This window comes from Perissodus microlepis, chromosome 23 (assembly GCF_051167445.1).
Source record: "Perissodus microlepis isolate ML-2025 ecotype Zambia chromosome 23, ASM5116744v1, whole genome shotgun sequence".
Taxonomy (NCBI): domain Eukaryota; kingdom Metazoa; phylum Chordata; class Actinopteri; order Cichliformes; family Cichlidae; genus Perissodus; species Perissodus microlepis.
The window spans coordinates 29,571,080-29,584,992 of record NC_140482.1 but is presented as its reverse complement, the minus strand read 5'-3'; the positions used below and the strand labels follow the sequence as shown (position 1 = coordinate 29,584,992).

Genomic DNA, 13,913 nt, shown 5'->3' with positions numbered 1-13,913 from the left:
TTTCGGATAGGGAAACATCCGACTGGGTTGTGTGATGGGTGCACTGATATGGAGACGGTTGAGCATGTACTCCTTAGTTGTAGGAAGTATGCAAGTCACAGGAGGGTGATGTGGGGTGAAATGAGTGGTGGAAGGGTACTTACATTTGAACAAGTGGTTAATAAGTTAAGTCATGGTGAAGGGAAAGTGGTGGTTTTTCGTTTTTTGAGAAATACTGGTCTCATCAAGAGGATCTGAGGATTCAGGAGTGACGGACGGTTAACAGCCAGGAGATGGCGGTAATGCAACAGTTTTGGATGCAAGCTGCCGTTAAACTTGACTGAAGAAGAAGAAGGAAGTGCGTCATTGTGTTTCCTTGTTGACGTTTTGTTTTAGGAAAAGGCGGCAAATGGTGATAGGGCATAGGTCTGTTTCTAGGGCTTGGCTTCAGTTTGTTCGTGGTTTCTGCAACGTTCACCGCAGCACTGACAGACAGTGGTCGGAGATGGCGGGTAAGAGAGGAGCGCTCATCGTGCTGGAGGGGGTGGACAGGGCCGGGAAGACCACGCAGTGCAGCAAGCTGGTTCAAGCTCTGCAGCAGAGCGGCAGGCTGGCTGAGATGATGAGATTCCCCGGTGAGAATGCTTTCCGTTTTTCCCCGAAGGAGCTTAAAGTTCTCCTCTGGCTTTACCGTGTCTGACATGTTGTCCCGGGGCGGTTTTCTTCATGCAGACAGGACCACGACGATCGGACAGCTGATTGGGGCTTACCTGGAGAACAAGAGTGATTTGGAGGACCACACGGTGCACTTGTTGTTCTCTGCAAACCGCTGGGAGATGGTGTAAGACTCTCTACGTTAGTGTGAACATATGTGCCAATGAAAATCTGTGTAGAAAGAAAATCTCAGGTGTGTTCAGTACATTTAGTCAGAAGGTCTCCTGAGGTCGGCTTCCTATTGGCTGCAAATCAGTGTCAGTGGACTGATCTTCGAGCTAACATGTAGGAAGTGACACGTTCCCAAGTTACTCTGATGACAGGCACTACAGTAGGAATGATACAGCGAAAATGGGAAGCAGTCCATGTTTGGACTTTTCAGTGCTTTAGGTTTACTTCATGCAGTCTTAAACAGGGGCGGATCTACAGGGTTGCCACCCTATAATATTCTCTTGCCACCTCAAATTTGCATATGACAGTGTTGTTTATTAAAAGAAGCTAGCATTAACACTTTGAGCCTAGCTACAATTAACACTGAATATAATTTCTAAAACTGAATATACTGCATATTGTCAGGCCTGCAGGGTTAAGGCCTGTGGTGTTTTGTGGCAGACAGACTACTTCACTGGCACAATCAATTTGTGTGGCATCTTATTGTGGCATCTGATTGTTCTGTAAATGTCTTTGTTTACAAAATTTGTGCATAGGTTTTTAAAATGTACAATTTATATTTGCATTTCAAGTTATGAAAATAATTAACTAAACATGTTTGTGGTTTTTACAGTAAAAAATAAACTTTTGCCGACTCTGATTTCATATTTTTTTGTGATTTCAGATCACATGTATTATTACAGTATAGCAATGAAAAAATAACTGTAAATTCAGACATGTGAGGTTGTGCTGAAAATAATGATACCAAACTAAGCAAGGCAAAAAAAAAAAGAAAAAGATCAAGCTGTTATTAAAAAATGGTAGTTATACCCTGGACCCCAGAGGGTTAACCTAATAAAACATGAAATATTAGGTTTAAATGTTTGGTGATAAATGTGTTCATGACAGTGCAGATTTCTGGCATTTTGTTTACATTTAAGCACAAAACAATCAGATTATTTCTGATATAAAAATGACTGTGAAACGTAAGTTAGACTTGTGATTGTAAATGAACCACCCCATGTTCTGTAGCTTTCTGGTTTTTATAGTTATTGGGCTACATTAATTTTTATTATATAGGCTATACACTACATAAAATCAAAATTCACATGTTTTATGTAACTGAAATATATAATTATGTGGGCTAAAGAAAATAGTTAAGTTATAGAATATATTTATATGAAAGGTGTATACTTATTGCAGTTAAATTATTTTAATCATATATAATGCATTTTACAGAATGTAACACCTGCATATGTGTAAAACAAAATGTCTTTGCCTAAACACTAGTGGTCTGGCTCAACTGGAGACACCAGGCTAATAAAACCCAACAGTGTGATCAGCAGCTGGACGAGTGTTTTAATGTCAGGTGTAAAACCTAAAGCAGACAAACGGGTGGATGAAGAGGGAGCAAAGATTTCTGATCTTGTCTTTTTAAAAAATGAAGGGACAAATTCTGAGCAAAACACTAACAAAGCAGAAACCCAGTGATTTGTATTGATGGCTTTGTTTAATTTTTTTTTTTTTTTTGTGTAGAAAAACTCAGATGTTGGTTTTTATAGGACACCCCAGAAAGTTCATTGTGAATTTTATGAATCAATAGCTTATTACGTGTTTTTTTTTTTTAATAATGTACACTTACTAAAAGAAAAGTCATGATTTGCAGATAATTGTAGCAGTTTGATCCTCTTGAGATCAAACTGGGCTGCCTGTGGCACGTGAATTAAAATGGTTTGAGACCCTGTAACACAGGCTTTGAGCCTTATGGCTGAAAGGACTAGCTGTTTATTGATGCACAACTAAATATTTCCTAAATCAATATCACATTTTTAAGGTTTCCTAAAAAGTAAAATCATTCTATGAAAAAATCAGTTAGTGCTTCCCACCTCAGAATCAGCTGATTTATTTTTTTTACAGCAAGTTTAGTACAATTAGATAAGCCATGTTCATTTTTTTTACTTCATGCTGTGAATGTTATAAATCACAGGTCCTTAAAAGTGCATAGTGGTGAGTTCAGTTTCACGCTTTTTTTATTTTTATTTGCATTGGTTCCTTCTCCAGTTTTTTAAGTGCAAATGGACTGATTGGCAAACACTGCTGGTTGTATCAAATGTGCTGACATTTATGTTTCATTTCCTTTAAGTCTTTACACAGCCTAACAGATTCTAACCCACAGGCCTTTAATGAAGAAGAAGCTGGAGCAAGGCATCACTCTGGTTGTAGACAGGTATGCTTTCTCTGGAGTTGCTTTCACCAGCGCTAAGCCGGTAAGTGCATTTATTCTGCTTTTCAAACTCCATCCATCAGTTCGGTATTGCAACATGCAGTCGAGCGTGACAGATGGAGGTTTTTTGTCTTCTTCAGGGCTTCCGACTGGACTGGTGCATGCAGCCTGATGTGGGACTGCCAAAGCCAGACCTTGTAATGTTTCTGCAGCTGAACCCGGCCGAGGCTGCTCTCAGAGGACAGTTTGGGCAAGAGAGATACGAGACGAGCGTCTTCCAAAGAACAGTGCAACAGCGGTTTGAACAGCTGATGAAGGATCAGACAGTAAACTGGCAGGTATGAGGGAAGCCTGAATGGAAGATTTATTCCGACAGGATGTTTAAAACGGGGATGCATCGGGCTGATATCTGTGTGATCAGGTGCCACCTGTCAGCTGCAAAGCACCGCCTAAACTCTATTTCATGCCTGCGACACCAACAGCTTTTCTTCATGTCTTTATAGTTGCACTGGCTTCCCTTTCCTGATCAGTCTGTGCCATCACATACAGTAATGTATCATGTTACCACCTCCAGGGTTATTTTACTCCACCTGTCTTCATCAGGTCCACGCCACACTGACAGGTGTTGGTGAGAGCAGTATAAAGCTTGACTTGCACTGCAATGAGACTGAAGTGAATAAATACTGTGAACAATGAGAGTATGCGTTCCCCTTACTTTATCTTGGGCCTAGTGTTATTTATTGTTCTAGAAATAAGAATTCAGAATGTGAATTCTTGGATAGTTTTCATTTTTACAAAGTTATGAAAGCAGTCTGAGGTTCTCTTATGGGGCTTTCACACAGGACGTATCATGCACCGAGCTGTGCTCACTACTAGAATCAGCGAGCTGTTTCATAATAGCTGCAGAGCAAAGAGCTAAACAGGCAAAGCTTCACCACCATTAAACTCCACAGCTGCATCTATTTGGATGGAAACCCGTTTCCAAGGAAGTCTTTTCCTCCTGTGGTTCTGATATGAACTTTTCCACTCTGTCTGCTGGATGTCTTCTTTCTACTTTAGGGCAGTCCAAGTTTATATTTGCTGAACTGTGGCAGCGGTGTCCAATGCTGCCTCCTGTGTGAAAGCACCTCCACAGTCTCTTCGTTGCATCTTATTAACGTTAAACTATCTGGAAAAAGACTAAAGTCGCCGATTTGTTCTAATTATCGAAATTTTCTTCCTCAGGTGATCGATGCAGCACAGAATATTGAAAATGTTCACAAAGACATCACAGCCCACAGCCTCAATGCCATCAACAAAGCACAGAACCTGCCGCTCGGAGAGCTCTGGAGTGAAACTCTTAAAAACTAAAGTCCTCTCCTGCTCCCCACAAACTTTATCCCACACGTTTACTTGAGTAAAATATTACGTCCCACACTTGTACAAGTCAAGAGAGCTATACAAATTGAAATTCAGCTCTTTTTATTTTTGCTTTTTTCATTCTTTTACATATCTATTGTTCTGCCACCTGCCTATATACTGCTTTGATTAAATAAATAATCTTCCAATGGATGAGTGTATATGTTTCAGACTTGGCGAGGATACAACTAAGACAACTTGTCTTCAGATTTGACTAAATTTGGTTTCGTTACAGGCTGTTACAGACGTCAGTTATTAGTGACAAACCGCGTAAGCCGTGGGCATCATGACCGCACCGTGTTTCTACACAACATAAAACTGTTATGGCAATTTTACTAATGGAGTCAGGGAAAGGCACCATATCACTTCAGAAGAAACATTTAAAAGTGTTAAGACTTAAATGGAAACACGTGTATGTGAAGATGTGCATACAGAATTTATCCTGAGCTCCTGCTACAGCTCCCCTCCACCCCCCTTCCCTTCCCTCCCCTCCCTCAGGCAGTCTCAATGATGGAGCATTCAGAGGCTGTGTGCCACACACTGACTACACCACTGGAGCTGGACTGGCTCAAGAGTTTTCCAGTTCATGTTCCTTCACTCAGGCTTCCCTTCTGATTCAGAGAAGAGACGGTGAATCTCACATCCGCCATCGAGAACAGCAAATCATTGTTCGTTATGTTCGTCACAGGGAAAGGATTTCAAATTCCTCGTCCTCTGAATCGAAGAATCGCTCCAACCTGTCTGAGTCTGAGAAATCTGCAAAGGAAAATTTAAAAGAAAAATTTAAATTAATGTTTATTAACTCTGTGAGTTAAGACACCAGAAACAGTGTTTTATTTATCTTTAGGGGGGATTCACACATCTTACTTGCTGTCATGCATTTTCTTGTTTGGTGAGCTTTACAACCAATCAGTGTAGCATTATTGCCACTGGCCCCCCTCTTAAAGGGGGATAAAAAAAAACCCAAACATTTTAATTAACACCCATCAAAAACTAACTTTTCTTACCAAAACGTCCTCTTGCTTTTTTTTTTTCCTCCCAAAAGAAAGAGCTAAAGAGTAGCTACAACACTCCCCTCACAGAGTTGAATTAGTTTTTAGCATATTTAAGAAAATAATTTGCAGTATATTTACCAGGAGTAAGGTTAAGGGTGTCCACGCTGACCATATGAGAGGGCTGGCTGTCTACGAGTTCGAACATAGGCAGGGTCCCTCTGTTGCAGGACAGCTACAAGACAAGGACAATTATTTTTGCGATATTCCAAAAACACAGCGATGCCTTTATTAAGTTGTAATAAACAAAAATTTATGTTACAGACAGAGAGGGACACACCCTTCTTATGCGCATACACCAGTCATCAAACTCATCCTCTGTTCTGCAGAAGAAACCCTGGAAGAGCACAGAAAACACATTTATGTCTAACTATTAATATTCATATCTGCACACAACAGCCCGTGTGTCATCTGATATGTTGTTCTGTTGATTGTTGTATCAGCCGGAGGCACTTCTGAAAGGTCTTTGGCAGCATCTGGACACAGTATGACATTTTTTCCAAGCCCATCGTTATTCCACTAGCTCTTTACATGCCTCCACTGCCTTATCAGACTCTTTCATACTCTCCAACAAATGCTGGACAAACTTGGGATGAGATCTGTTAACATCTGTTAACCTAACGGAAGGTTCAGCTATGGATCTTTTTCTTTAGTTAGTGGGTAATCTGTTTTCCCCTTTATTATCCTCTTTACTGTACGGAGGAAAATACTGTCAGACATAAACTGCTCCGTGGCGCAAAAAGGTTGGGGACCGCTGGTCTAAGAGGCGAAGACTGTTCTAAGAGCTCTGCACTGTCAAACTCTCCCTGGCAGTCCTACCGCTGCGATGGATGGGTCCAGTTCACAGATGTGCATGCGACAGGGTGGGTGCTGGCAGTGGTACGTCTCATCGGGGACCTGACTGTCTTCAGACGGCTCCACTGCAGGCTGTGTGGTGTGTGGGTCTAAATAGATGAGTTCTTCTCCTGGGGACAAAAACACGTGTTCAGACCCAAGCGGGTAACTTAATGAAGGTGTTTAAGAAGAGAAGGAAAAAAAAGAATCACATGATGAACATGAGCTGTTTAGAATGCACAGTTTATTTCACAAACACAGAGACTAGACATACCGACATAACCAATGAAGTAATGGGCACTGTTGGGTTTTCCCCCAATAACACCAAGGGACTGAGGCAGCATGAAGCATTGCTGTGAAAAGAGACAAGAGGGTTTATCTCACCCCAGCTGTGGCTGAATTTGGCTTATATATATATATATACATCATGCTGGCACTGAATGTCTCCTCAAAATCCCTTTCACTAAATTAAAATCTATGATAACTTAACGGGAGTTTTATTCAGGTACCGTTCTTGCATTGTTGAACCCATAATACTGTCAGTCATGAGGGGTCATTAAATTAATAATGAAGCTTTTTATTTCCGTTTCAGCTGAACAGAGATGTGCTTTTTACTCCATGTGTTAGAGAGACGCTGGGATTGAGAAGCGGGCAGTGGGAGGCCGTGCCTGGAGTTGTGACATACATAAATTCTACAGCACTGAGACTATTGAATCTGTGGAAGTGGCTTGTAATTCTGGAAGTGGATAGAGATTTAAATTAGCAGAAGCTGCTTTTGAATACTTTTGTATCTTGGCACTGCTGATGAATTATTTATCTTGTTCCCAAACAGGCATCTGCACTACCCACAACCCTTTTAGAATTTTAGTACGGATAAAGGTCAGGCACACGGAGACTACATCCATTATCTGACTGAAAAGCCGAGGACACTACATGCTCAGACTGTGGCAACTTTTAAATAGTTATTTTCCTGGTCACTAACATAAAACAGCATCCAAAGACAGAGCATTTTGCTCATCGTGCATGACTTTCTGACTGGTGGTTGGTCACACTTGCTCCAGGCTCCAGTTGCCTAGGTAACCGTCTGTAAATGTGTGTACCAAGCTGTTGCGTGTCAGTCAACTGTATCATTTGCTCTCATTGGTTGTCATTTTGTAGTTTAGAATAGTTTTGCCTGAGCCCACTTTAATTCACCAACAGTTATATCAGCTGTAGTCTGGGCTCAGTGTCATTGATTTCTAAGGTCTCTACGCTGCTACTTCCTTCATGTATGATTCTCCTTAACAGTATTGGACTTCTGATTTCTAAATGCCTCACATTCTATAGTTCATCATTATGTCACTTCTTTGTGGTTATCTGTCATTTTTCCCATTTTGCAAATCACATCTGCACTGACAGTGCTCATTTTTCATGATACAGTGGCCATAACTACTCACAGAATTAGTTGTGTCATTATGCTGTACATGCTAGTTTCTCACCTTGAGGGTATCAATGTAGGCATCATTTATATCGCTCAGGCCCAGCCTGAGGGGGATGAGCAGTACCAGAGGTCTCCAGAGCGCCGTCTCCTCCTCAGCCATGGCACACGCTCCCTCAAGGCATCCATTAAGCTCCCCAACTCCCTCCGATTCTCCATAGGCTCCTACAGCATCCAGCCAAGGCATGCAAAGGCGCTCTACAGAAAAATGATCACAAAAACCAGAAAATGACTCAGATTACTGTCGACCATGCTGCCAGTACAATACAGTGAAGGAAAACTACACCAGATACAAATTAGGTCTGTGTAGAGTTATGCTGCTACTGGTAAATTAAGTAGCAGCATAACTCTGTCTTTGGATGAACTTGGTTTCTTTGCAGAGACTCATATCAATCTGTAGATGTTTACACACAGAAACTGTTAGATTTGGTCAAACAGGAACTGTGTAAACAGTCCACAGTTGCAACACAGCTGCACTCACTGATCTCCTCGATGACCACAGTGTTGTCCATCGCCACGTGTACAACTACTTTGCTCCACGTATCAAACACCGCCAGCTTCCTGAAAGCAAAACAGCACAGCACAGTCACACGTTTTAATTTTACCCCAGCGCTCCGAAACACTAGAGAACTGCCCACCCTCTGGACTTCCTGGTCCACCAGTCTGATGGAGGTGCAGCCCAAAAATGTAAATTTCATGGGGCAAACAGGAAATTTTCATCAAGTTTCAAAACATGGTGGTTCCGTGTTTCTAACGTTTTTGTGTTTTGGGTTTTTATTAGCGTGAAATACGATTCTGAGACTATATGTGATGCCACAGCACCGTAATTCACTTTAGCAGCAAACTCCTGACAGCAACACTTTTGACAATCCGAATCAGCGCTTTCTTTTACATCCATATGAGTTACCCCTCAGACATAAAAGGGTTATGGGGTATAGACGTCACCCCGCTGGGCAAGTGGCGTGGACACCAAAGTTGTGAATGAGATATCTCCAAAACAAGTCGATGTAGGACTTTGAAAGGCAAGTGCATCTATGAAAAATCTCAAACCAGTACAAATACTGGTGACCTTGAACTCAAGGTCAAGTTCAGACATCAACGGGTAGACCTGGTGACCGCCAGTATTTTTATTTGTTTGGAAAATGTACACCAAAGGGGTACTTCATGTTAGAAGTGATTAACCAACCAATCAGCATCCATTGGGAGACTGCTAGTATTTATGTGCAGCTTGCCATTCACTGTAAGAAAACTATGGGGGGGAAAAAAGTTAAAAAAAAAATTACATTTAAATTCAGATGTTTTATTTATACTGAAAAATGTATTTTTTGTCTAGAACTAGTTGTAAAGAACTATTTTAGCTGGTGTTACATATAAAAGTCAACTTAAAGGAATTTGAATTGCAAATAATAAAAATACTACACTGGTATGCTGCACACTAAGTGATATCAGAGTGGGATATTTCATTGGGGGTTTTTACTCAGCTTTTTCCCCCCCTGTTCTTACCAGGATTCTTTTTGATTTTCCTGCAGTAGTGATAAATGTCTGAAAAATGAAAATAAATAGCTGACCGATGAGCAGAAAAACTATAGTCCAGAAAATGCTAATGGATTAAAGACCAACAAGTAGCAACAGGTGGATCCCAGATTTGTCAAGGAGTCAACAATTACCCCATAAACTTGAGAGCAGCAGAAATGCACTAAAAATGTTTTAGGCCTTAAAGACACAAATAATGTGTGCTTAAGAGAAATGCTGAACACAAAAACTGTTGTTTGCTCACAAAAATGTTGCACAGCACAGCTTTAATCTTTAATTTACAGAGCACAGAGCCAGCAATTCCTTTGTTCCAGCTTTCAAAATGCGGGGATTTCTTGCTCATTTTGGCTTTGTGTGTTTGCGTGAAGTCCACAATGGACCCTTGTGGTACTTTCCTGTACTTACTTTAGAACCTGGGCAACTGTGTTTGGTCCATACCACTGGCCAATAGGCTTTCCCTCTCCAACTCCCATTTGAGCTGCAGCATTTAATAAGAACAGAAGAAGAATTTCCTGTGAAGTCTTTCACTCAAGCCTTGGTGTAACTGGAATGGTTTGAAGCTCACTACTTACCAATTTGATGGATGGAATAATAGCTGTCTTTTTTGTCGATGAAGGCGTTGAGAAGACTGATGTACTCCTCTCTTTGTTTCTGGCCTTTGGCCCATCTCCAATCTGAAAACAAAAAGGTCAGTTATGAAATCTGTCAAAAACGAGCCTCGTTTCTATTCACTGGAGACGGGCTGTTGGTGCCACGCAGAGATAAAGTCCGCCTTACCTCTTCCTAAATGTCTGCACACCAAGGCCTCGCCCAGAATCATCTGGCCACACCGTAACATACATCCCCACCCCGTGTCTGATGTTGGTCCGGTCCCCCCTGTAACAGATTCATGGGTCACCCATAACTCCTTTTGATAGCCAGAGGTCACATTAGAAACGTGTGACAGAAGTTATGAAGACCAGAACTGACCAATCGGTGGGAAGTTTTTTCTGTATGTGAACCACAGCCGTGAAGTGACATCTGATAAAATCTCATCTTTCTCTACAAGTCAATACAGACATCGGCATATTACAACACATCCACATCATAATGACAAAACAGAGTGGCTGACTTTGTGATGTGTTTCGTAGGTATTGAAATTTTCATGCGAGAAGATTCAAGTCCCACCTGTGAGTGCATTGTATTCTTTACCCAAGATCCACACAGGCTCTGAGGTCTCAGGAAAATCTTCAAACTCAACAAATCGAAGTGTGTCATATGTCAAGGTAGCTGCAAAAAAAAAAAAAAGAGTTTGAGGGAAGATAAAGCTGTTTTCACTCTACTCAACTCAGGCAGCTTACACGCTGACAGCTGAGGTGGTTTATCTCTTGCTGTGCAGTGCATGTGAGTGAGGACCATATTCAGACTTGTCAGTAAATGTCAGGTGATCACCAGCATTATCACAGGCCATTTATTGCAGCTGATAAACATGAACCTATCTCTCAGGGAGTTCAGATGGAGTATCTATTAGTTGCTGGAGTGGACTCTAAACCACATCCAGGAACAAAAATTTGGGGGCTTTTAAGAAACTGATTAAATCAAGTGCTCACATTTGTTGCAGTGTCCTGCCTTTAAGCACTTAATATCCAAACCATTCAATTCAATTTATATAGCACCTAAATCCCAACAACACTTGCCTCAAGGCACGTGAAACTGTAAGGTAAAGACCACACAATAACACAGAAAATCTCAGCAATCAGGCGACCCACTATGATTTAGCACTTGGTGACAGCGGAAAGGAAAATCTCCTTTTTTACAGGAAAAAACCTCTTGTTTGTAGTAACTTCTCTAAGTCAACATATAATCTTCTGCAGACTGCCTGCCATGCACAGGATCAGCAATCCAAAGCAATGGACAGTGCACAAGAGAGGTGAAGGGAGTGCATGCAGGACGGAGTGGGCAGAGAAGTGTCTGAAGTGGTTTATGTCAAATGGGTAGCAGAAAGAACAAAAGGGAAGGTTAAGAAGATGGTAGTGAGACCTGCTGAGATGCATGGTTTTGATACTGTGGCACTGATGAAAAAACAGGACGGTGATCTGGAGGTGGCAGAGCTGAAGATGTGAAGACGCTAGATTTTCATTCGGCGTGACCAGGATGGATGAGATTAGGAACACATATATCAAAAGGGCAGCGTACATGTCACAGTTTGGAGACAAAGTCTAAAAGTAAGGCTGAGAAGGTTTTTGACATGTGCAGTTGAGAGACAACAGATATATGGGCAAAAGATGTGGAAGGCTGAAAAAAAAAGGAAGAAGACAAAAGATGTGATTTATGGATGTAGTGAGAGAGGACATGGAGATGGTTGGTGTGACAGAAGTGGATGGAAGACATAGTGTAAGATGGAGGTAGATTATCTAACATGAGGACTCCTAAAAGAAACAGTCGAAAGAAAGAAAAACACTGCCACAAGACAAGGAGAACCTGTATTTGTTTAGTGTCAGGTTAATGTGGTTAACGACTGTCTATTTGCTTCTTACGATCGCTCACTGCTTACATAACATACACAGCGAAATTCCCTAAAAAAATTGTTCTCAATTAAGTTTTTTCCTGTTTAGTTAACCCCAGTCTGAACCAGCCTATCTAAGCTTAATCTAGCACACCCTCTAAAACAACCAGAAAACTGCCTTTTGAGTCATGAGCAGCTAGTAACCACCAAGAAAATGTATGAAGCTGAATTAAACTCTGGAAGTAGCAGCCTTGCTGGGAGCTAGGAGCAGAGAGAAGGTACCATCTGGATCCTGTAAGCCTCTGGTGCTTCATTTTAAATGTGAAACAAAGTTGGAGACAGCAAGTCAATCAATATTTGAAAGACAGGTATGGAGAGGTCACTTTTATATTGAGATGACTTTATTTTGAAAGGCCATGCCACTTGAGTCAGTGAAAAACACTCATCCATCAGCCTGAAAATGATTCTTCCATGCTCGTACTTTAAACTCAGAGTCAGATAATTTTACTGATCCAAAAAAAAGCAATTCATTTGCAACTTACCTACACAACCTACTTGCAAAATAGCAATAAAGTGAAGAAGATGGACAAAAAATACATAATAGATTGACAAAGAAATGTGTATAAAAATTAGTAATCATAAAGCGAAGTTATTCTAAATGACCACTGCAAAAGTTAAGGGATTTAATAGCTGATACAATGAAGGATTTTAAATATCTCTACTTCTACAGTGGGTTACAAGGTAGTAACGACCTGTTACTTCCTGAACACAAAAGGTAAAACTTGGTCAAAATGTTTAATAATAAGTGAGCACAAATTTCTCTGACTAACCCCCGTGATTTTGGAGCAAGTGCTAACAATGCTGCTGAGGGAGTTTCTATCATTAAAAGCTAAAAACATTAAACGAGCAGATACGAGGAACTGTTAAGGGACTTTCAATAACTGAATAACAAAAAAACATAAAATTTAATTTTTGTCCCTAAAGACTTGATGAGGATGGTCAATGTCCAACCACAATAACAGGCTAGATTCAGGCTTCTCACTGCAGCTGGAAACACTGCGCTCAAAGCCAAGATAAACTTCAGCACAACAGTAACAAACATCAATAAATGATCGAGTTCTTATTAAGAACAGCATAAAACTCCCATTAAACCTGTTATCAGACACTAGAAAATATCTTAACATGCCTTAATATTCCCACCGAGCTTTAAAAATACGTGTTGCCCACATAACTAACAAGAGTCAGGCTAACAGCAGCTTGATAACCGATGTGATGGTGACAGCGCATCAGCAGGGATGCTCATCTTGGGCGTAACAAAACGTTAGCTAAAAAGTCAAAAGATGTATAGAGGACAAATTATTTAGAACAACATATGGCATCACAAGAAACGACACCTTAATGAACGTTTTGTGATGACACCACAAGTTGTCAAAGCGGGAATCCCGCAGATTTAGCAAAAGTAGCAGCAAGCTAACGATAATTAGCAGTTAGCTTTAGTCATCACTTTAGCAGCTAGCGTCACCGAGGCAGGCTGCCAGCTGGCGACGCTGATCCCACCGCGACAGAGCAGAAGTGCCACCGCCAGGTGTTAATGAGTGGTGCTGTAATCATTATGACTTCTAACGAGATTGCTAAGGGAGTAAAATATCATATTTTCCTGTAAAATCTCGCTTACCTGCATCCATCCCGACGGTCTTCACCCGATCTTGTTTGTTGTTCTCTGCACTCGGACACGCTGGACCAATGAGAAGAGAAACCTGCTGCGGAATCCGGAAACAGCCGGGACGTTTCTGTCAATATCCAATCGAATCTGGCGTGGCGGCTTTAGGACCAATCGGGAGTGCGTGACGTATCCATCCCGTGGAAAGCGGTTTCATGGTGCGTTCACGTACACAAATAAACACTAAAGATGCGTTCAGGAGAGACCCTTATTTCCCTGCTGTATATAACCAACTGAATGTTAAAACATCTAAAGAGACACGGTCTTTAGAGGTTTATATGGAAACTAATTAAAAAAATAAACCCAACTGTTAGCTTATTGATTATATAGAAAATATAGACTTATAA

General features: G+C 41.0%; 2 protein-coding genes across 2 annotated transcripts; one reads left to right on the top strand and one right to left on the bottom strand.

Moving 5' to 3' along the window:
* The first annotated feature begins 287 nt into the window (after positions 1–287).
* dtymk (deoxythymidylate kinase (thymidylate kinase)) lies at positions 288–4,618 on the top strand. Its single transcript, XM_084921706.1, has 5 exons — positions 288–614; positions 712–820; positions 3,020–3,110; positions 3,208–3,405; positions 4,292–4,618. Exons 1-5 carry the CDS (start codon positions 389–391, stop codon positions 4,415–4,417), a joined length of 750 nt encoding a protein of 249 aa, XP_084777832.1. The 5' UTR covers positions 288–388; the 3' UTR covers positions 4,418–4,618.
* atg4b (autophagy related 4B, cysteine peptidase) lies at positions 4,512–13,628 on the bottom strand. The gene is made up of 13 exons (XM_084921705.1): positions 13,522–13,628; positions 10,529–10,630; positions 10,331–10,402; positions 10,139–10,237; positions 9,934–10,035; positions 9,767–9,839; positions 8,310–8,389; positions 7,830–8,026; positions 6,626–6,704; positions 6,337–6,482; positions 5,798–5,854; positions 5,599–5,692; positions 4,512–5,221 (listed from the first exon to the last, which is right to left on the bottom strand). The coding sequence occupies exons 1-13, from the start codon at positions 13,529–13,531 to the stop codon at positions 5,148–5,150; spliced, it is 1,185 nt and encodes a 394-aa protein (XP_084777831.1). The 5' UTR covers positions 13,532–13,628; the 3' UTR covers positions 4,512–5,147.
* Positions 13,629–13,913: the final 285 nt, after the last annotated feature.

Coding starts and splice junctions, on each gene's coding strand:
- dtymk (XM_084921706.1), top strand. CDS start 389: ATGGTGATAGGGCATAGGTCTGTTTCTAGGGCTTGGCTTCAGTTTGTT. Junction 3,111..3,207: donor CTTTCACCAGCGCTAAGCCG/GTAAGTGCATTT, acceptor TGTCTTCTTCAG/GGCTTCCGACTGGACTGGTG. Junction 3,406..4,291: donor ATCAGACAGTAAACTGGCAG/GTATGAGGGAAG, acceptor TTTCTTCCTCAG/GTGATCGATGCAGCACAGAA.
- atg4b (XM_084921705.1), bottom strand. Junction 6,483..6,625: donor TTACTTCATTGGTTATGTCG/GTATGTCTAGTC, acceptor TTTTGTCCCCAG/GAGAAGAACTCATCTATTTA. Junction 5,693..5,797: donor GGTGTATGCGCATAAGAAGG/GTGTGTCCCTCT, acceptor CTTGTCTTGTAG/CTGTCCTGCAACAGAGGGAC.